The sequence below is a fragment of the Protopterus annectens genome, chromosome 4.part0 (genome assembly GCF_019279795.1).
Source record: "Protopterus annectens isolate FY-2018-M chromosome 4.part0, PAN1.0, whole genome shotgun sequence".
Lineage (NCBI taxonomy): Eukaryota > Metazoa > Chordata > Ceratodontiformes > Protopteridae > Protopterus > Protopterus annectens.
In genome coordinates this window covers 309859379-309883602 of record NC_056733.1, presented here as the reverse complement: position 1 = coordinate 309883602, position 24224 = coordinate 309859379, and the positions used below count along the sequence as shown (strand labels likewise).

At 40.1% G+C, this 24224-nt stretch overlaps 1 protein-coding gene across 3 annotated transcripts in view; it reads right to left on the bottom strand.

Moving 5' to 3' along the window:
* Nucleotides 1-24224, bottom strand: part of TTC28 (tetratricopeptide repeat domain 28) — a 1879863-nt gene that overhangs the window by 488380 nt on the left and 1367259 nt on the right. For all 3 annotated transcript variants that reach the window (XM_044068299.1, XM_044068301.1, XM_044068300.1), the window contains exon 11: nucleotides 1369-1534. In XM_044068299.1, the coding sequence (XP_043924234.1) occupies nucleotides 1369-1534 (166 nt within the window). The remainder of the gene's footprint in view (nucleotides 1-1368; nucleotides 1535-24224) is intronic.

Below are 24224 nucleotides of genomic sequence, written 5' to 3'. Positions count from 1 at the left end.
TTATTAAATGTCCAAACTTGCAATATCTGGTGTCACACTTTCAACGGTGAGCCAAAAATAAAGCAATGTGACCAGTAGCTTATTATCACTTAAAATTATACTGGTCTCAGTCCTCTTTGGTCTCAAAGTGGATGGGATATAAAGTGACCCTCGATGTTTCATACAATCAGCAAGAAGTTACGTACACAAGATGAAGTGGAAAAAAGGTAAAGGGGTCTGTGAGAAATCAACAGTTCTAGTTATTTCTCAACTATACAGATTTCTAAAGAATGTCCAGATTTTTACCTCATACTTTTGGTCCATTTTTAATAATATTGTGGTTTTCTGGCAAATTAGTGGCAAATCATTAAAGACTAAAGTTAGAAAAGATGGACATTTGAGCTTCAGACTTCATACCCTTCAGAAAATTCATGCTAATTCATAACCTGTTACTCTATCAACTTTCTAAGTTTGTTAGAGCAATGTTTAAAAATTGTCCCTATTTTTGCACCTCTGTCTCACTTTTATTTATGGCTTTGTCCAGATTTCTTGCTCTAAAAGGTTGAGATGTATGGTCCCAGTGTTGAAGAGACTGAAGAAGTCATGCCTACAGAAAACACAGCTGGGAAGAGCTCCTGTTAGCATGCTACTTTTTTGTTTTAACCTTCCAGTATCACCTTGTCACTGCTGTTGATTTTGGAAAGGCCTACCCTCAGTGTCATAAATGTTTATCTGATATTCTGCCTACAGTACATTTTTATAACCTTTATCCTGTCTTGCCATTTTTTATTATACTCACTGGACATGACCTTCTGAGACTTTCAGCTGCTTTAATTTCCATACCTATGTGTTAATCTACTGGATCTGACGATTATTCAGAAAGGTGGAATGTGTACCCTGTGCTGCTGTAATAAATGGATACCATGTTGTTCTGCTGACACAACGTCAGTGCATCATTCCATGCTAGTAGTGATCCAGGCACAGGTGCTAAAGGATTTGGCTGGCGTGAGTGAGAAAAGAATATTTGCCAGTTTGTCTTCCTTAGGAGAATGTAGGACTTGGAAGTTGCAATGAGAGCTTACATTCACTTCAGTTCTGTATACAAATATGACTGTGCATTCATCAGACAAGTAAATGATGTCCTTAACAAAAGGATCAAAACAGAACCCATTAAACTGTTTTCATTCAGTTATGATACAGTTTACCCATTCACTCAGCTTTGTACACACTATCGAATTCCACAACATTTAAATTCTTAGATGAACCGCCTGGGCATTTGTAGTGATATGTGCATGAAGCTTATATCTCCATGTCAGCTTTTTTATCTTCTTTGTTGATTAAGCAGTTTTGCCAAATGTCTCTGAGTTAAGAGGAATTGTGGTAACTCACCGCGTATAGTAGGAATCCACTCCAAGTGCCTCCCTTACATTATTGATGTACTGCTCGAGTGTTGAGCTGTTAGCTGATTGTAAGACCATGCTACTGGTTTCATGGAAATCAGCAGTGTTTTCTGTTACACCGTCTCCCAAGTAATGTTCGTGAAACTTGAGGATTCCTAGAATTACAAAACAGGAACTGTTAGCAAAGGTAACAGAAAAGGAAACAAGCACTGCTTAAAGTAAAAAAAAATGTGTCCCTATAGAAAATATACAGTTTAGCCGTTAACTCAAAAAACATTCCAAACTGATGTCACGGTTGAAAAGAAGACAAACCAGAAAGGTTTTTGGAGTGAATATGGGTTTACGCAACAATTGCTGTAATGTAGTTTTGAATATCTGAATTAGGTTAAGCATTGCATTTGCACTGTGAAATGAGGTGTGGATGATTTATAAATAATCTGGAAATTATGACTTAGAAAATTAATAAGAAAGACAGCTCCTTTTAGCCTTGCCCATTTCATATCATGCACTGTTTTGGAAATCTGTAACCTAGCTAATCTATACCTTACCTACTAATTTATCTATAATTAAAGTTGCAGATGTTTCAAAAAAAAGGTGGAATTTATTTTCTTACAAACATCTAGTCTCTACAAACAATACCATTAAAGCTCAGACTCAAAACACACTGTTAGAAAAACATATAATTGCCATCATAATGCAGGTGCTGTTGTAAACGACCACAAAAAATGAAAAACTACAGACATTACACTCTCCATTTCTTTCTTTAAATCTACTAGTTAGCATTTTATAGACATTCAATAATGAACATGCTATACTCCTTCAAAAGCCTTCAGAAGCCCAAGGATGAAGCCACCTCCACTTTTTTTTCTTAAGGCAATATACCAGCAATTCTTTGGTAGATAACCACAGGACAGTGTGATTTTGATGGTTGTTGATAAGTTTTTTTATTCCAGTGATTTCCATGTAAAGTATGTTGTTGTTTTTTTTCTGCAACAAGCTTTGCAAAATTAATTGCATATGCACACAGAAAAAAAGCCTTGTGATTCAGATGACCAGAATATAATCAGTGGCATGTAGTCTAGAAGGACTGGGTGGGGAGGAAATGAGTGATGACAAGTTATGGCTTACTTACTCTAAGGGAAAGGCCTGTTGCTCTGGTCAGCTTTTTCTCTTCATGCAAGTGGAGCTTACAGGAAAACCTGCCATAACCAGAGATGTGGAGGGCCTGACTTACTCTCATTAGCATGAGGATGGGAACATTCACATGCAAGGGGAGGGCACAGTAGGCCCCCATATTGATACAGATGCTGTTGCTAGTCACCAGTGTATGATGTTAGGGCCGAATAAAAATAAAGCACTGATAGCTGCATAAATAATAGTTTCCATGACTGTCACTTCTTCTACGGAAAATAAATGGTGTGGCTGAAAGTGGGGGTTGATGTTCAGCAGACGGCAGTGTGGAGAGTGAGATAAATCATACAGAAAAGTAGTTATTTGTGATGATGATTAGCCGAGGGTTATTATGTCCTGGATCAGCAGTTGTGAGATCAGATAAGAGAAGAATCACGTGCATTATCAATGCTGTCTAACATTACAAATCTTTCTCCTGCAAGAATATTATGTACCGCCCATGCCAACTTAGAGGCCAGAACTTTCTTTGCCCTCCAATTAAAACAGTCAGGTGTGCCAGTGAGTGTCACCCTCTTTTAGGTTTCCAATTGAAGCATCACTGAAGACAGCTAATTTCAGGGATTCATCCTTCTTCTGGTAGTTGAAATTTTAAAACTATTTTTGTAGAATGGATTTTGAGAACATTTAATGTCAAACAGGAACCACCACAGATAGTATGATCCTGTATTGTACAGGGATGAAGCTTTATCTGTGACCCAGGTGATCACAGTTGAAGAGGCAGCTCAGGTGCTAGAAGAGCTAGTCTGGGAGAGGAGAGAGGGACACAGTGGCTTCTGGTTCCCAGCTGGCTAGTATTTTTCCAGAAGTATGCATGGCACTAAAGCCTGTGACTGACAGATGTAAGGTTTGCATTCACAAGCAAGTGAAGGCAACATGTGAGGGTACGTGTGAGGGACTATGCAAACATCAATATAGAGCACATGAGCTCCCTGCGGTGACACTGACATCTGTATCAGCCACTGGGGGTAGGGTTAAAATCATAAGGAAAACATTCCCATAGCTTGTACAATGTATGAAAATAGGCTGCTGATGTGGGATGTTCATGTAATTCCATGCAAGGGATACTGAATGGTCACCTTAGGGTACTGGTCTGGGGTAAGCAAGGGTAATCAGGACAGAGGCACAAACCAACTTCCCAAATGCCTGGAAGACAGCTTCTTCAGATTACTCTCATGTCCTTAGCAAGGATACCAAGTACAAGATGGAATGAATAGCCTGAGGTCTAGGGTTGGAGGGGACAAGATGATGGTTAGTGGGCAATGGGCAGGAGGGGGGAAAGACATTGAAAAAATAAAAACAGGAAGTGTCAAAAATGACATTTAGTCTACTTCGCCTAGCAACCTGTTTAGAGAGTCTTTAGTCCAGCGATAGCAGATTTGACATGCAGAACATACAGATCTCCTGCCATATTTACCTAACAGATTGTGCCTGGCAAGGTTGGTCTCATTGTGGTCTTTTTCCACCCAAATGCCACTTCTTTTCTGCTTTGAGAATTATGCTATACGTTTTTTTCTCTGTTAATGCAGTTTAGGTTTCACTTCACTGAAGCAAATAAGTTCAATACATACTGTTAATACTAACTGCCTATCTGTTGCACTTAATCATGTGGCATACAATATCTTTAAAGCAAAAACTGTATCTGGGATTACCGAATTATATTTATGCATCTGAATACATCTGTGATCAAAATCAATTAGATATTCTGAAAACAGACTACATAATGTCTAGTAATTCAATCAGAATTAGCGTATGCCTCATGAAGTCATAGTTTTCCACTTTCAAGAACTTGAAAAGGTCTCACCATCCAAATGGGCATGGCTTTGTCTATGTTTAAATCTTCCTCTGAAATCCCCTTTGCAATGTCACTCTCCAGGTAAGTATCAATGCAACTGCAACAACATGCTTTATTTTCCCCAAGTCTGACCAGAGTTCTGATCAGAACCTTATTTTTCCAGCTTTCATAGGGTTTGGGTTTGTCAAACACAGGTTGGAGTCTATATTTGGAAAGCATCTTCTGCCTCCAATATTAGCACTGTACAGACAAGTACAGATCTCAAGACACATGGAATTAATTTTTTGCACTCCTCTAATCTGATAATCAACAGCAGTAATGTTGTTTTAGGAGTAAGAAGGTGAAAGTGAATGAGGGATAATGAGGCTCAGGCAGAGAGATAAAGCTCTAACCTTATGCTCCAGCCAGCCTGGGCTTGGCTACCATTTAAGTGAATGTGTGCTGAAATCACTGACATACATGGGAGTGTGTCTTGAAGCCCTGTCACAAAAGTAAGAACAAATTAAAGCGATGCAGAGATGTGTATATACCCCTCCTCTGTTAGCCAGCCAGCTCATTTTAGGTAACAGAATGGGGGGGTGCTCCTCCGCGTACCCCTGGCTCGGCTGAGAGTACATCCTCTGGATTTTATGCAGGAAGTAGCATATCTGGGCGTTCCCCTGGCAGTATCTGCTACAGTGGGACCAAGTCAACTTGTTCTCCCCAGGACAAGCTCGCAGACATTTGCTGATCACTAAGACCTCTACGTTGTTGGAAAGTTAACCTTGTTTATTAGATCCATTGGCTTAGGCACAGTTGCTCACTGAATTACTGTTTAAATAGCATCTGCTTGCTAAGACTTACTCAGCTCTTACTGTCAAAGACAGTTTACTTATCTGCATATATCAGATGTAGATGGAGGAGGTGTGCATAGTGCCATGATGATTTAGATCATGATATTCAGTCCCACTATAGACAGTAATAATTTACCAGCATCACAACTTGTTAGAACTATGTTTCAATAATGCAGTTCTCACACCTACTCCAATGTATGGTATCATTCTTTTGAAATAACTGACTTCAACCTGTGTTGTCAACCATCTTCTGTTTTATGCACCATGATGGGTTAGGATCCAGTCTGTAGAACATGATACTGTTAAAGAAGAAGCAGTATAAGCAATACTGTTACAGTGGTGCACAGGTCATCCTTGCAGCAAGGCACAGTGAACTGTATCTTGTTGAATGCTACTTCCATGCAACCAGCAAAATGGCATTTGGCAAGTAGCTCTAAAATTATCCTGGCTTATACAGGGGCTAGACTTTTCTCCCACTCCCACACTCCACCCCATGCAGAAGCATAACTTTTTATTGTCTGCTTAACTATAAATACCACTGAGTCTGCTGCACATACCTCTCAACCTCTTAGAGCAAGAAATCTGGACAAAGCCATAATAAAAGTGGGACAAAGACCCAAAACAGGGACAATATTTAAATATTCTTCTTACAAACTTAGCAAGTTGATAGAATAACAGGTTTTGCATTAGCACAAATTTTCTGAAGGGTATGAAAGTCTGAAACTTAAATGTCTGTCATTATTTTCTAACTTCAGTCTTTAAAGATTTGCCACAAATTTGTCAGAAATCGCAATTTTATGGAAAAAAACCCCAAAAGTATGATGCAAAAATCTGGACATTCTGCGAAAATCTGTACAGCTGAGAGTTACACTGCTGCATCTCAGAGGAAAATGCCATTTCTGTCACTTTGATCTGAGGAAATGGTATTTGGTGAATCACATTGTACTTGTCGTCCAAACAAAATGTTTGTCATTATTCAGTTCAGTAGTTTACCTCAGGTTTGCTGCCATTTTTTATGGGCAGAATAGCATTTAAAATTCTTTGAAGCAACAGATGTGATGGTCAGCCTTCTTAACACTGTTAAAAAAGTTAAGTTTGTTTGTTATATGAGTGCAGTGATTGTGTGGTAAACGGCTGCTATGAAGCACACAACCACATCAGATGTAGTGAAGAAACATGATAAAGACTCTGGTTACCGTTTACTCATCAGCACTAATATGTTCATAGGTTCATAGGTTCATACTAGGCTATCTGCCCTAGGGCATTTATAAGCCTAGCCAGAATGTGTTTGGCTTTCGCCACCCATTTTAAATTTATTTTGCTATGTCCTTTTTCGAGGTTAGTATACTGTGCCTCTGTCTAACAGTGACACAGAAGTGATACCTGGGGTAAACCTACGATCTCCCATCCACTCATCAAGATTCCTCTTGAAGAGAGTCAATGAGGGACTCTGCCTAACCTGGACTGGGATTTTATTCCAGAGTGAAGGGAGCCTCTGGGTTATGAATCTGTCCCTCCAGCATGTCCTATTTATTTCAGTGCTGAGGTTCAAGTCTCTTGAGCACATAGCTCGATGGGATTTGGATTTTCTGAGGTGCAGCATGTCCATTAATTCCGGGTTGGACATGGCTTTATACGTCAGGCACAGATCGCCTCTGAACAGGCGGTATGCCACTGAGTAGAGCTGGAGTTTCTTTAACCGGGCAGCATATGGCATCTGTTTGAGCCCTTTGATCCTCTTGGTGAGGTACTTTTGGGGTCTTTCCAGTTGCTGCAGGTGTCTGGTAAGGTACATCCCAAAAGGGGCATTGTACTCAATTATGGGCCTGATGAGGGATGAGTAAAGAGGCATGATGACCTCCCCTGATCTAGATGTGAATCCCTTCATGATTAGGTGGGCTATATAAAATGTTTTTCTAACCACTTTGGCCACGTGGTTGTCAAATGAGAGACTGCTATCAACTTGAGTCCCCAGGTCCCTAATTACTTCTTCTGTACTTAATGGATTACCACCTATGTGGTAATTTGTGGGCACTTTGTTTTTGCCAAAGGGGATGACTATACACTTTTTGGCATTTAGCTTGAGGCCATGTTTTCATAAATCAAGTGGGATTCTAGCAGAGTAACACTGGTAAACCCCAGACCTATCTCAGCATAAGTGGGCAGCACGGTGACTTAATGATTGAAGTTTCAGCCTACCAGCTCAAGAATCCAGGTTTCTGATCACTGTATACAGTTTACATATTCTACCTGTGCGGGTTTTCTACAGATGCTCCAGTTTCCTACCACTCCCAAAAATACGCTGATTCATTGGGTGCTGTAAACTTTCCATATATATTACATTTATCTTGCTCTTTTTGGCCCAGATTAATAAATGAGTTAGCTATAATAAATTGAAAACTTGGGAATTAAAAATCAATTTTCTCAAAATTCAGTTACAGAAACTCAGTAAGGCTGAATTGGTTCCAAGGGAAAAATGGTAAATGAACTAGGGGAAAGCTTTGTTTCTTTCAGCAGTCATTTCTTCTATTACTTGGGTAAAATAATCTGAAAAATAAGGTGTACAAAACACTGGTGTGATCATTATTTCTGTTTGGTACAGATACCTGAGCAGTGAAGGCACAGCAGTCAAGCAAACTAGAAGTTAAGGAGATGAAGTGCCTGAGACGGGTGGTAGGATGCTCACTATAGGAGAGACAAATAAACAAGGACATCAGAGCAGAAACCATAGTAGTTCCAATTGCAGAGAAGGTCAAACAGAAGAGATTACAGTGGTTCAAAAGCACAAGTGTGGGAAAAGAGAAGACAATCTGGTGAAGAAAATTTGGAAGAGCCAGGAAAAAGGCAAAAGGAAATGACGGCATCCGGCAAAGAGATGGATGGATTGTGTGAGAGAAGACCTGTGAGTTAGATATGACTGACAAAGAAGGTAGGAGAGTGACACTGAATCAAGAGAGAAATGGTGACTATTGATGTAACACCCTGATCTCAAGTAGGGAAAAAATTGGAAAAAGGGGGTTGATGATAATGATCTGGGCAGCATAATGGCTCAGAGGATATGGTTTATATTTCAAAATTCTTGTGTGCAGAACATAATCCTGAAGTCGGGCTACTGCCTGTGTGTAGTTTGCATGGTCAGCACATTTCTTCATAAATATTCACTGAGCAATCCAGTTTCCTTACACTCAGAACATGCTGGTTGATAGATTACTCTTACCTTACATGCTGCATTTAGCCATGCATTCTTGTAGCCAGAGTCATGGCCAAAAAGGGACCTTGAAGGATCAGATCATGAGCCTGGTTAAATAAATCATTTCAGAAAAACAGCAAAGCAATTTCCTCTGAGACACATCTTTTAACACAGCAGCATTGCAGTTTATATTCCATACCAGCAGTCTGGGTTTAGTGAACAAAAAAGCAGTTATTCTGACATGGAATGGACAGTTTGTACCTGTTGTAGGTGCACAAAGTTTTGCAGGTTCTTGACAGAAGCTCCAGATTGTTATGAAGAAATGTTGTTTGCTTGCTGTCAGCTTATGACAAGACAGTAATGACATAACACTGAAAAATAATATCTTAGTAAGCATAAACCTTGTAGGCCTGGCATCAATAAATAAGCCTTTTTCCTCCTCTTTGCTATAAGATCTGCATCATCAGGGAATCAATGAGTGCTTGTCAAAAATGGCAGGATTCTGGGTTTATGCAAGGAGTGCCAGTGTAGCTTAACAAAAGGGTAGATTGATGCAAAAGAGCCATGCAATATCCAGAAATAATATAAAAAATATGGAAAGGAAGGCAAATCACAAAAAAAAATTGTGTTCAGTGATATGAAATGGGTACTATTCACACCATACATGCCCTGCAAGCCTTTAAAATGGCTTATTCCATTACACAACATTTTGCAGATTTTTTTGTGGCCTCGGGGGGTGGGGGGGTGGGTAGGGAGCTCATGAAAACAATCACATCAGGCTACATCTGTTAAGACTGCATGCTGGATGTCTCCTCACTTGAAATGTGATAGCACATAGAAAGTGTGAAAGAGTTTATTTAATTAATGTTTCCTTCCTAAGTCAAATGAGTTATATTTTTGTACTTGTGAGACACGCACTTTTCTATAATTTTTTTCTATAATTTTAGTATTTAGAGCTCAGTGAAGATTTAAACAGATGGACACTACTAATGCCATGAGACAATGAATGTGTCAATATTCCTGTATGACTATATTTTAATAGAATTATCATTACTTTGTCTGAGGTACTTATTTATTTTTTGTACTGCTTCCATTGCAATGAAATTTGGTGGAAACTATATTTTTGTTCTGTTAATTATATGGGTAGATAGATCGACTGAGTCAGACTAGCTGTGACCCAGAAGAGAAGCATGACCATGAATCCATAAGTATGTGTGTATGTCTATCAGTAAATGTACAGTATTCAGTCATTGTGTGTGTGTGTGTGTGTGTGTGTGTGTGTGTGTGTGTGTGTGTGTGTGTGTGTGTGTCTGTGTACATACATGTATACATGACATGGAACCCTATCAGTTGATTGTGTTTTTAGAAACTCGAAATTCTTATCGGTGAGACGATATGATTGAATTTCTGAAAACAAGAAGCTTTTGAAAGGAGATTGCTGTGTATAGTAAGGATTGGGAAATTTACTGTTTTTCTCAATGTAGTGCAATCTCGGAGTTGGTATATATAATTTCAGGTGGTGTGGGGGTGCTTCCCCCCTGCAAAAAACATAGCTAAAGATAGTTTTTTTGTTTTCTTTTGTTTGGGTTTTCAGAAATTCGATCATATCGTCTTGCAGATATGAATTTCGAGTTTCTGAAAACTCGATCAACTGACATAGATCCATATATATATATATATATATATATATATATATATATATATATATATATATATCTACACTAGATATAGATGTAGGTATATATCTGTAGAGACATATATAGATACAGTATATAAAACATTTGAAAGGTCATTCATAGGATTTTTTGCTCATTATGCTAACAATTAGGCATTTTAGCTTATGACTGACTGGAGGACATGTACTATTAATGACATTTATTTTTACATCTTCCTTATTTTGTTAATACTGATGATTTGTGCATTTCTCATCTGCATTGCTTCCAGTAGCCAAGGTCCCCTGTGTTACACTATGCTGTACTCACAGGAATGTTGTTTTGGCGCTTACCTCAGAAATGAAATTGGTTTCCTGTGTTTTTTCTTAATAAACCATGACAGAGCCTGGAAAACAGCTCAATGTGCTCTGTAAGACTTGTTGGAGCAATTAAGCTGATCATCTGACCGTGAGAACTTTTCGCCAAGAGTAAACTTAAACATACATCTCTGCACACCCTCGTTCCATTGCATACTTCTGATAATCTGTCTGCCTTCTTCCCTGCCAGCAATGTGCTGAAACCATAAAACTATGGATGAACATTTCAGTTTCTCTCTCATCTGGACATTTCCATGTCTGGGGTTCTTTATACAATGACTTTTGCAGTTCTAGCCTGAAGCATCCATTGTGAAGGAGCCTACAACCAGAGGAGCTAGGGGTGTATCTTACAGATGTAGCTGTTATTCTAGATGAGAAGCATTAAGCTGGCAAAAGTCTTTTATGTTTGCTTACAAAAAGATACTTTTCTACAATCTTGTCTCTTTGTCTCAGCTGTTCTAATTTGGTAAAAGTCTTAAAAACCTCCTCAGCCCTGGTGAAAAGTTGGTTAGGCTTCAAGTCCCAGCTGATATGTTTAGTAGTGGAACTATCAACCTTGGCCTAGTATCATACCCATCAAATCAATCTCACAACTGGGTCTTATTATCAAAATCACAGTGACCTCTGGAGACATTATTCATGTAGCTTCATTTTCAGTTCGGTATTTTCGTTGTTGTATTTTGTTTTTGCTACTATGTTCTTTTTGGAATAGGATATGCAGAAACATGAAACCTGTAGCACTACCCCTTAGACTGTCTGTCCAGCTTAAACCTATCCACGATGTAATGAAAAAACAAAATTCAAAATATAACTGAATAAAGGATTAAAAGCATATTTTTTTGTTTCCTATGCTAATGCCACTTTCTAATGTTAAAAAGTATATTAATTTCTTATAAAGGTAGAAATATTTGTTTCTAAATATTAGCCTGATGCAATCTTCCCTGGATTTTTTGCTTCTCTAAGTCGCCAATCTAAGTATGTTTATCCCTCTAGCAAGATAATGCAGAGTGCAATTCAAAAAACAGTATGTCATGAACTGGAGCTTTGAAATAGGATTTGATGTGCCATGGCTGCTAACAAGTATAGGTAGCAACTGTGACAACATGCCAAGACTGTATTAATATACTCAGTGCTGATCACAAGACTTCAGTACAAGTGACAGTTTGTGGATACTCCAGTTCTTGGAGATGTGATAACATGCACAGCTATTGTAGGAACAGGTACATCTAAAAATCAATCAGCAAAAACGAAGTTCTGTACAAAACAGACAATGATAAAGTACAGCTTTTAAAGTGACTTGATAAAGTATATAAACTTCATGACAAATGTTAATTTCTAAATCTACCAGCGCACATTATCAACAGAAGCAGCCTCAAGCTTATTTGTTACCTGTGTCAAGCTGAGTGGAAATCAGTAAGCCAATGACTGTGACATTGGTCATGGTTAGGAAATCGTTTACATTCCAAAGCTTACCTTCACAGTATTTCTTCAAGGTTCAGAAAATTATTGTTCCATTTTATGTTTCACTCATTAGTCCCATCACTGAATATAATGCTCCCACCTTGTGGCAAACACTTTGCTAAGCACCTAAACCAACTCAATTTTATTTATTTATTATTTTACATTTGCTTACTGGGAAAGTCCATCTGGACACACGTCCGTTTTCACCGGAGGCCCAGGGAGAAAAGCTCCACATAAAACAGAGACATGTAAATATTTACAAGTTTGAGACACAGTAAGATACTTATGCATTTAACATAGAATAGTATAATAATTAAAAAAAAAAAACTCAAGAGGCCTTGATGTCTGCTCAACAAGATCATCTCAGGTCTTGTACCCTAAATTACTCCGACAGACTACAAATCCTGTCCTTCTACATTGTCAGGTAGAGGCTCTTAGCCTGCAGCAATGTGAACAACTCCACACTTGTTGTACTCCCCCACTTAAATAAGACTGGTGGAAAACCAAGCATCCTCTGTATAGGCTTAAAGATATTCCACCACATTAACAATATCAGCTGACATTGCAGGTACCAACCCATTGTATCCCACATTTCTGGAACAAGCTCCACTGCATATTCATCAGAGTAATTCCTGGGCAATATTTAAAAAAGATATGGATGACTATATGAGAGACTGCAAATTTTCAACAGAGATATGAGAGATAACTTATTTAATTGGGATCCTATTATTCTCCCACAACCTATGAGTGGTATGGCTAAGCTTCTCAATGTCTTCCTTGTCTGTAAGTTCAGTAATAACCTATAAACCTACTGTCATCCTGCTGCATTAACAGAGTCAGTTTTGCTTCTAACCCTGTTTCTGCCACCACAGGAAAGCATAATTACATGAAAATATTCTAGTGTTATAAGATCTATAATTTCTAGCACAGGTGGAAAACTAGAATACTCTCTGATTTTTTTTTTTACAGTAAGCCTAGAAGTAAAGTGGTGACACCAAATAGTTCAGTATCAAATGAACTTACGAATCAGGTGTGGGTTAACATTACTGTACCCCAGGGTTTCCTTACTGTTTCCATTAAGTAGTAAGCATAAGGTCACAGTATTACTCCTTGAAAAAAATGTGGGATTCATTCACAGATTCAGTTACTGGGCAATATGTTTAGGTGTAAAATATGACACTAGGTGATTCATTCTGGTGATAAGTGGATTGAGGACCTGGCTTACTCTGACCTATGCCAGGGAGCCATGCTAACAGTAGGAGGGGTGTATGTGCCCCCTACTGGCCAGTGTGTGCCCACCATAAAGCCCAGCAGCCCTGGGTCAATAAGCTACTGGCTGGCTGGTACCCAGTTTCCCAGCCTGGTTTAACTGGGTAACTCTGTTGAGCAAAAGCTGGATGTAAAGAAAATCAACCTGCCAAACAAACTAAGAATGTAGGTTCACTGATAGGATGCAGCTTGGAAGTAGATGACATGATGGTAAGGAAGACATCCTATGTATCCAGGTGACAAGATGGAAGGGCAGTGCAGCAAAGCTATTTGCCTTGGAATCCACAGTCTACTACTCAGGAGGAGGACAAGCTAGAAATGGTGTAGGAAATGTGGCAAGGAAGAGGTTCCAAAAGGCAGTGAGGGATGTAATCAGAATTAGTGACAGACTCATGGCTATCAGACTCGAGCCTAATGATAGGGCAGTACTCATAATCTCAGCTTATACCTCACAGCAGGGCTGTGATAGTGGGGAAAAGAGTGTCTTCAGACAGCAGTTGCAGGACCTACTAGATAAAGTAGGGCAACATGAATTGGTGTTGATAATGAGTGACTTGAATGCACATATCAGGACAGACAGAACAGGACTGCCTGGGTGCGGCAACAGGAATAAAGAAAGAGAGGCCATTCTAAACTTCTGTCTGGCAAACAGCTTGATAGTAGCCAAAAGATGGTTCAGAAAGACAGAGTCACAAAAATAAAGTACATGAGTGGCCAACATGCCACTCAGGTAGACTCCCTCCTAATAAGGAAAAGGCACTGGGTAGGAGCAGCGATTGCAAAGTCAACCCCAGTGAGACATTCAGCCCACATCATAAACCACTGTTTATGACAATCATCTGCAAGCAATAGTTAGAGAAGGCTCTAAGGTCAATACAGACTAGGCTGAAGACTTGGAAGTTGACTAGATAGAAAGTACAACAGCTGAAAGAATTAGCCAGGGCTGTAGCACCCCAATAAGAAGAGAAAACAGGTGGAGCTGATGAAGAATGGCAGCACCTCAAAACAGCACGTATGAGGACTACACAACAGATACGTGGCCAAGCCAGGTATGGAAATAAGGTACATAAGGAACGCTGGTGGTAGAATGAGAAGTCCAGGAAGTCATCAAACGAAATGAGGAGTGCAGAAAAAAAGCACGAGATAGAAAAGACAGACTAGGCTAGGAAGGAATACTAGTTGGCTAACAAAGAGGCTAAGGAAGGAGTTGCAATGGCAAAGAACAAGGCATCAGAGGCACTCTACCAGCTTCTGGAAAGTGACTCACTAGATGGCACAAAGAAACTATATCAGGTTGCAAGACAAAGACAGTAAGACAAAGAAGGTAATCATCAGACTCCTTCATAAGAGATGCCAGCAGCAACCTGCTCACCAGTCCACTGGACATGAAAGGCAAATGGAAGGAGTAATTCCAGCAGCTTCTGAATGATGAAAGTTCACAGATGCCGTACTGCCTAAGATGAGAGATGAGGAGGAGCCCACCATAAAAGAAATAAGAATAGCGGTAAGGAAAATGAAGTCAGAGAAAGCAGCAAGCTAAGATGAGGTCACAGCAGATAGAGGATACATGGCTCCTGGGGGTACTCATAGCAGTATGAAGAGAAAGGCATTTCACGGATCACTGGAGAATAAGCATACTAGTGCCAGTGTTCAATAACATAAGGGACATTCACAACTGTGGACAGTACAGAGGGATCAAACTCCTGTCACATTGCATGAAAGTTCTGGAGAGGCTGAGTGATGAGTGTATATGTGGACTAGTAGAAAGTACAACTGATGGGAGATGAGCAGTTTGGATTCAGTTCTGGATGCAGCACAGCTGACCCGATGTTTGCAGTGAGACAGATAGTTGGGAAGAAACTAGAGATGAGGAAAGAGTCCAACCGGGCATTTGTAGACTTGGAGAAAGCATATGACAAGGTCCCAAAAAGCTGATTTGGGTAGTCCTGCTGTAGTTCAGAGGCCCAGAAACATTGGTAGAATTACTGTAAGCTATGTACAAGAACCCAACAACTCAAGTATGAATGGTGTTTAGCCTCATACAGGAGTTCCCAGTGGGAATGGGTGTGCATCAGGGTTCAGCTCTGAGCCCACTGCTGTTCATACTGGTGTTGGACTACATTAGCAAACATGCCAGAGGAGACAGATCATAAAAGTTGCTGTATGCAGACAATGTGATATTACAGGCAGACTTTGAGCAAAAACATGAGCAAAGAATAGGGGAAAGGAATGTAAAACTGAAGGTACGTGGCATGAAACTGAGCACATATAAGACAGTTGTAATGGCAGCAAATGGGGGAAATCAGAAGAAACTAAGAATTGAGATAGAGGGGAAAATAGAAGAACAAGTTAACAACTTCAAGTATTTGGGAGGGGTGGTTGAAAAGAAGGAAAGTCTGAATGAAGAGGTCAGAGCTAGAATCAAAGGGGTTGCAGCCAACTGGCACAAAGTGTCAGGTATAGTATATGACAGAAGAATGCCAAAGAAGCTAAAAAGTAACATATACAGAGTAGTGGTGCAACCAGTACAATTGCATGGTACAGAAACCTGGGCAGTAAAGGCAAAGCACCTGAAGAAACTAGAGGTGATGAAGTGCCTGAGACAGGTGGTACAATGCACACTGTGCAACAGGCGAAGAAATGAGGATATAAGAACAGAATCCAAAGTAGCTCCAACTGCAGAAAAGGTCAAAAAGAACAGATTATGGTGGTTCATACACATGTGCAGAAAAGCAGATGATGATTTAGGACAGACAGGAAGATGGTAAGAGGAAATGAAGGCATCCAGCAAAGAGGTGGAAGGATTGTATGAGAGAAGACCTGCAACAGTCAGGAAAGTGGCAGTGAATAGAGAGAGATGGCAACAAATGACATGGTACCCTGACCTCTTGTACAAACACATGTGAAGGGGGGATGATGATGATATTAAGCTTCTGGATGACAGGTTTTCTTTATGCATTAATGAGTTATTGTGGCTATAATGTTTGCTTCCCTTTTTAGTCACATAAGTTAAAGGGATACAGCATGGTCTTATGAATTCTCCCTCCAGTATAAAATGTGATTTTGTAGATTAGAAATTGTAGCTTCATAGATATATATTTGGCTTACGACCACCAAGGTCTTTTAAGCCAAGCTGTTCAACCCAACCAAACTATGTCCCTTTGTAATGTGTGTGATTTAATTGGTGGGGATGTTTGTTAGAAGGATGATGTTAGTTGAAGGATGCTAAAAGGTTATGTAGGGAGGATTTATTTATTTATTTATTTTACATTTGTTAACCGGGATGGTCCGACTGGATACTTATCCATTTTCAGCGGAGTCCCGGGGACAAAAGCTCCAAATTACATATAGAAATTACAAATATTAGGAACATAGCACTTAAGTTATAGGTATTACAAAATAGATAATCCAATAAATAGAGGTTACATACAAGCTGATTGTAGACATAATACATACATCCATCCATGAGGCCTAAGGCATACTTTTCAATTAAAAGCAGTAGTTAAGATAACATATTACCTTGGGTTTAAGAAATTATATTTACTCAAACAATACCTAGAGTAGCTAACATAAAGGATCTCATTGGTTGAATGAGGAGAGATGGACGGGCAGGCGATATGTGGGGTCCTAGTCCGGGTTGGTACAGGGACATATCCAGTGTGATTTGAGGTGGCTTTTAAGTTTGTTTAAATATGGTTGGTGAAGACTCTAGGGTAATGTCAGCTGGTAGTGAGTTCCAGTTTTTACCGACAGAGTTGGCGAAGAGGGAGTCGCCTGCAGCATGGTTGGATTTGATTGTAAGAACTAGGAGTTTGGTGGATGAGCGGAGTGTTCGGTTGTTGCTGTAGGGGCAGATTATGTTTCTTAGGGCTGGGGTGGTGTCCGGATGGTGGAGGATTTTATGGGCAACTTTGAGCTGGTTGAGCTGTAGGCGGTGGGGTAGTTCCAGCCAGCCCAGGAGATTCAGGTTCTGGTAGTGGTGGGTACGGTAGGGTGAGCCAGTTGCAAATCTAGCAATGTGGTTGTAGCATGATGACAGTTTTTTAAGATTGGTTTTACTCAGGTGGGAGAAGAGAGGGGAGCCATAGAGAAGGGTAGATAGGAGATGGGAGCGGGCAATTGCAATTCTAGCTTGCAGGGTGAGGAATGATTTGATCCTGTAGAGACTACCAAATTTTTTATTGATGGTTTTTATAGTTTGATTGATGTGTGCATCAAACCTGAGGTTGTTGTCGATCGTGATACCCAACAACTTAGTTTGGTTTGCTGGGGAGATGATGGTACCATTATCAGCTGTTATGTTGAATGCAGGTAGCCTCTGGTATGACTGTGCTAAGTTCATTTATAAAGATGGAGATATGTTAGTTAGGGAATGCTTATTGTTGGCCTCTTTGTATAAGAGACATAGGGGCGAGACCGAGAATGAATTTATGATAACCCAACTGATGTTAGTTCAGGAATGTTTACTGTTGGCCTCTATCTATAAGAGACATGGGGGCCAGCCCATAGATGAATTTAAAGTTTCTCATATAAATGTCAAGGTTATGTTTGAATAGGGTTGGGGATGGACTCTGCTTCACATGGATGGGGAGCCTACTCCAGATCATGGGGATCCTCTGAGACACATATCTGTCTCACCAACATGTTCTATTTATGTTGCATAGGTAACTGCTAGGCTAGCTGCCTTGTGGGCCATTTTAAGGCTAGTCAATTTCTCCTGTAAAGATGAAAATCAAACCGTGTACCTTATGTCGGTGAAGTAAACTTCTTAACCATTATGCTAACCCCTATATGAAATTCTTCTATCTCTTCAATATATAAAGTGAGTTAAATACTAGTTATTGATAACCTGATAGTTTTTGTACAAATGGTGTAGTGATACTTCCTAGGGTATATGGCTGTTCAAAATGCCTGCCTACTATTAACCTACGACTCTTTTACAAAGAGGTTAATGAATGTAAATGCTCCCAACATGGCCATATTAATTATGAACTTAAAACCAAGATGATACACAGCTAAATAAAAGTCCTAAAACATATGCAAGCTATTGTTGACTGTGCTTTCACATAATTCACTTAGCCATTGTGTACTCGAGTTTATCAAACTATGTTTATGAAAGTGTATTGTGCATTATGACCATGCAAATGAAGATGCAACATACAACATATGTGCATTTAAGAGGCTTTGTATAAAGAGGAGAAGAGCATTTGACTTTGGAGGTGACGTCAGCAGGCTGGAATGACAAGCAGTTTCAGTGTATGCATCTCTTAACTAACTACCCTAACACCACATATTCTTCATAGGTGTGTACTAGGCTAATGGCCCTGGAGTCTTTACAAGCCTGGACCATAGAAGTGCCCTGGCATCATGCCGCCTGACATTAGCTCCCAATGCGTCTATCAAGTACAGCCACTGGAGTGATCCCCAGGGTGAACTTTCTATTTCCCATCCACTCATCAAGATTTCTCTTGAAGAGGGACAGCGAGGTGCTCTGCTTGACATGTATGGGAAGTCTATTCCAGAGCATGGGCAGTCTCTGGGTTATGAACCTGTCCCTCCAGCATGTTCTGTTGATTGTGTCAATGAGGATGAGGTTTCTGGAGCATGTGGTGCGGCGGGATTGGGATTTCTTTAGATGTAGCATTTCTAACACAGCTGGGTCAGACATGGCTTTGTAAGTCAAGCAGAGATCACCTCTAAGTAGGTGATATGAGACAGAGAATAGCTGGAGTCTTTTGAGTCTGTCCATGTAGGACATGTGTTTAATGCCTAGGATCCTCTTCGTGAGGTACTTATGTGGCATCTCCAGCTGTTGCAGGTGTCTAGTGAGGTACATGCCAAATGGGGTATTGTATATGATTAGTCTAATGAGGGAAGAGTAGAAAGAAATGATGACCTCTTCCTTCCTGGATGCAAAACCATTGGTAATGTGATGTGCCATTTAGAAGACTTTCTGACCACAGTAGCAATGTGATGGTAGAAGGAGAGGTTGCTGTCCACCTGCATCCTCAGATCTCTTATAACACCCTCAGTGTTCAGTGGGCTCCCATCAATGTGGTAATTAGTGGGAACTGAGTTTTTATCAAAAGGGATGATGACGGATTTTTTTGGCATTAAGCTTAAGGCCATGGTTTCAACACCAGTCAACGGTCTCACTGAGGCCTTTCTGTAGGATGTATGCATCACTTGGGGAGTTAATAATGTCTTCCAGCTTGCAATCGTCTGTGAACTTGGTCAGCCAGAGTCCCTTTGTGTAGGCCTGGACTTCTGAGAAGTAGATGCTGAACAGGAGAGGACCCAGGACCGATCCCTGTGGGACTCCACTCATGACTGGTCAGTAGTCTGATTTGGAGTCTGCTACTTTCACAGTGTGTGTTCTATCTGTGAGCCAATCTGCAACCCACCTAGTGATATAGGGGTTGATGTCTAGTTTGGTGAGTTTATCAATAATTCCCAAGTGAGGAATGGTATCAAAGGCCTTGGCCAGACTGAGGTAGGCTGTATGCACTGCTTATGTTCATCCACAGCTCTGGTGATTGACTCAAAGAAGTCAACCAGGTTCAGGAGGCATGATCTCCCTTTCACAAAGCCAAATTGCGTGGGGTCTAGAGTCTGGAGATTTCCTATATCTTTGTTAATCAGCTCCATGATGATGTGCTCCATAGCTTTACATATCAGACTCATCAAACTAATGGGGCGATAATTCCCAGGGTCTTTAGTTGCTCCCCCTTTATGGAGAGGGATGACTGCAGCAGTGCGCCATTGGGTAGGGACAAAGCCTGAGGTGAGGCTGTGACTGAGCAGGGCACACAGATGTGGTACCAGTTCACTTTGTAGTTTATAAAGAACAAAACCAGTGATATTATCAGGTCCCATGGAAGCTGTATCCTTGGCCTTGGACAATGCAGCTTTAACCTGTGTTGCAGTAATGCTGGGTGCCTGGCATTCTTCCAGTATTGTGATTGATCCTTTAGGGAGGTGAGATGGGTAAAGTTGGCACTGAATCTGTAAGCCAGTATATTGGCAATATCTGTTGGCTCAGTATAGGAGGTACCATTGTACAGTAACTCATATCAACACAATGCATATTACAGAGCCTCTCTATTTTCTAACCTTCTGATAAATAACTTTCTTGTAGTCTCTGCACCCATTTATCATGCTGTCTGCTGATAGCAGCACTGCAATTATGGCTTCCTGATTCCAAACTAACTTTACAAGACTTCATGAAAATCTTCTGTGCCCTTGGAAGCTGGATCTTAATTCACTGTCTAATCTTGATATAAACAACACGCTAGTCACACAATAGATGTAACTACACCATTCCCACATCGTTTTCCGGCATAATAACAAATCAACACTTTCAAATTCCTAACTCTGATTTTTGAGTTGGAACAGCTGTGTGGTCAACCAGGGGTGGCTCGTCCTATTGGACTGCATCCCTCCCACCTAGAAAAAAACAAAAATCTGTAAAACAAAAAAACAAAAGAAAAAAAAATTCACGAGTCCCGATCCTCTGCGCATGCGTGGACAACTCAGACTGCCTTTATCAGCAGTCCGGATATGGACAAAGAGGTACCCAGCAATCATTGCTGTGAAATACCAGGAATCTGTGTAGTGATGACCGCACAGAACAGAGGAGCTCCGGACTGCGTCAGCCACAGTCAGAACTAATGAGGAGGACTGACATACTCTCGTGGGACTTTCAGTGCACGGGCTTCGTGGATTTCTGCTGGACAAAGGCTTCAGGTAGGTGTTTGGATTGTGGGCTTGCTTCGTTCGCTGGATTTGGATTACTTCGTGAAGTACCGGGTAGGTGTTCGTTCAGTCGATGGAATTTGGGCTGGTAGGTGAAGGCTTTTATACCACAGAACAAAGAGTGTGTATGTGTGTGTGTGTGTGTCTGTGTGTAAAATGCCACAGTTACTATATACTGGTGGCTAGAGAGGACAAATGGTGGTGGGTAGAGATACTCAGGCTTGAACCCTGTACCTTGTATGCAGGTGTTAAGGACCTGAATTCCCTATCCACCACCATTTGTAAAAAAAACTGCAGATTTTTGCCTCATATTTGATCTGATCTGTTCCTCATATCTGTGGTTTCTAAATATTGCAATCCTTGATATTTGATGGTGCAGTGGTAGCATTGTTGCCTCACAGCTGCAGGTTTTCTGGTTTGATTCTTGGCTGGGGTGCCTTCTGTGTGGAGTCTGCATCTCATCCCTGTGTTTGTATGGATTTGCTCTGGTGTCCTGCCATTTTACAAAGACATGTGTCTGCAGTATTTCTCCCTGGGCCTCTGCTGAAAATTGTTTTTGTTCCGTCAGAAGTAAAATTGACAGGCATTTGAATTTCAGACTTCAGGTTTCTGAATGTTTAATTCCTTACATATTTGATGGTGCAGTGGTAGCATTGATGTCTCACAGCTATAGGTTTTCTGGTTTGATTCTTGGCTGGGGTGCCTTCTGTGTGGAGTCTGCATCTCATCCCTGTGTTTGTGTGGATTTGCTCTGGTGTCCTGCCATTTTACAAAGACATGTGTCTACAGTATTTCTCCCTGGGCCTCTGCTGAAAATTGTTTTTGTTCCGTCAGAAGTAAAATTGACAGGCATTTGATTTTCAGACTTCAGGTTTTTGAATGTTTAATTCCTTACATGTTTGATGGTGCAGTGTTAGCATTGTTGCCTCACAGCTATAGGTTTTCTGGTTTGATTCTTGCCTGGGGTGCCTTCTGTGTGGAGTCTGCCTCTCCTCCCTGTGTTAGTGTGGATTTGCTCTGGTATCCTGCCATTTTACAAAGACATTTGTCTGCAGTATTTCTCCCTGGGCCTCTGCTAAAAATTGTTTTTGTTCCGTCAGAAGTAAAATTGACAGGCATTTGAATTTCAGACTTTATATTCTTCAGAAAATACATAGTAACACAACCTTTTATTCTAGCAATTTTCTAAGTTTATAAGATGAATATTTGAAATTTGTCCTTATTTTGGGACTGTATTACCCTATTATTGGCTTTGTCCAGGTTTTTTGTGCTAAGGTTGACAGCTATGGCAAGTACTGAATTCACTGAATATGTTTGAGGGCTGTATTTCCTCATTACTGGGTTTGTCCAGGTGTTTTGTGCTAAGAGACTGACAGCTATGGTGAGAACTGAATTCATTAAATGATAGCCATTTAAGTTTCAGTCTTCCGCGCTTTCACAAAGCAGCTGATTTGGCATAGTGGTATGTTGCTCTGACTGTTTTGCACAGGGATCTTGGCAATAAAATGTATGGTGGTAAGACAGCATTTTTTTTTCACAAAGCAGGTGATTTGGCGTAGTGGTATGTTGCTCTGACTGTTTTGCACAGGGACATTGGTAGTAAAATGTATGGTGGTAACACAGCAATTTTCTTTCACAAAGCAGCTAGTTTGGCATAGTGGTATGTTGCTCTGACTCTTTTGCACAGGGACCTTGGCAGTAAAATGTATGGTGCTAACAACTTTCCAAGATTATACAAGCAATGTTTAATGTGTCCCTGGTTTTTAGCCTTTTGACTGCCCCCCCCCAATAAATTTGGCTTTTTCCAGATTTCCTGTGCTGCGAAGTTGAGATGCAGTTGAGTATTGAGTAGATTTTACAAGAAGCTGAGAGCTGCAGGGGAAGAGAAGTTTAGTGCTGCTTATGCTAAGTCAGCTTGCATTGTTAATAGCACAACAGGTTGTGTACTTGCTTTTGATGCAGAAGGTTGTTTGGTTCTACTCCCACAGGGGGTGAATGCTGCCGTACTGAAAAAGTTAAGATACTAAACATGAGCCTGTTATCAGTTTGCCATCCATTTCCTATTGCAATATTACTAGCTTATCATTTTTAATGTAATATAGGCAATTTATTCCTCAGGGGCATCAGACACTTTATTTTTCGATGAAACCATGAAATATAAAGGTGTTTGCTAGCAGCAACCTCTTCATTAGTTACAGATTTATTTAATGTGGATTTATTTAGATGACTTTTTTACTTCTTCAAGGATTGTACATATTTACCGATAATGGTGGACTGTAGAATTGTGCATATTTACTGATAATGGTGGACTGCAGAATTCTGCATATTTACTGATAATGGTGGACTGTAGAAGTTTGAGTAGACTTTTATGATGGAAATGTTCTGAACTGGGCAGTTTTGTCATTATGGGTGCATGCATTTTGTTTCATTGTTTATTTTGTTTCATTGTTTACTGGAAAGATGTTCTTAATTGGGCAGTTTTGTCATTATTGGTGCATGCGTTTTGTTTCATTGTTTACTGGAAAAATGTTCAAAACAATAGGAAGGTGTATCAAAGAGCACATGCATGTTTCATATGCAAGGGGCCTATGATTTGAAAACAGCCCAGAATTAATCTTTATCTGCCACTGATAAAATGTATTTTCTTTGAATGTGGGTTTCAATGCTGTTTCAATGAATGTGAGTTTCAAGGGCAGAGAAGTTTTAATGCTAAGTTTGTTTAGCAGATGTCTTAGTGTTTGTGCTGTAAAATGCAAAATAAAACTTTCACATTAGTGTTTATGGTAAATGGAGTGAAATAACCAAGTAATGGATCACTGGAATGGCTGCAGGGGGAGGCTCCATTCGACCATGATTTTGTGAGGGGGAAGGGCGGCAAACTTAAAGACAGCCCCAGCTGAACTATACCTCCCAACTATCCAGATTTTCAAAGAATGAATAGATTTTTGCTTCTTATTTTTGGTTTGTTCCCCATAAAATTTGTGGTTTTCTGGCAAATCATTTAGGAATTAAATCACTAAATAATGACACACTGAGATTCAGACTTCATAACCTTCAGAAAGATCCATGCGAAAGTAAGACCTGTTGTTCTATCAACTGTCTCAGTTTATACAAGAGCAATTTTTAGTACTGTTTATATGTCCCCCCAATATATTTGGCCTTGTCCAGATTTATTGCATGAACAGTTTGAGAGGTACATGCAAATAAATTGCTTTATAGAATTAGGCATAGCCAAACCTCTCAACTGTCCCTGATTTTGGCTCAAAATGTTTCTCTTCCCCCTAATAATCCCTCCGCAAAATAGAAATTTTGGAAGAAAACATGG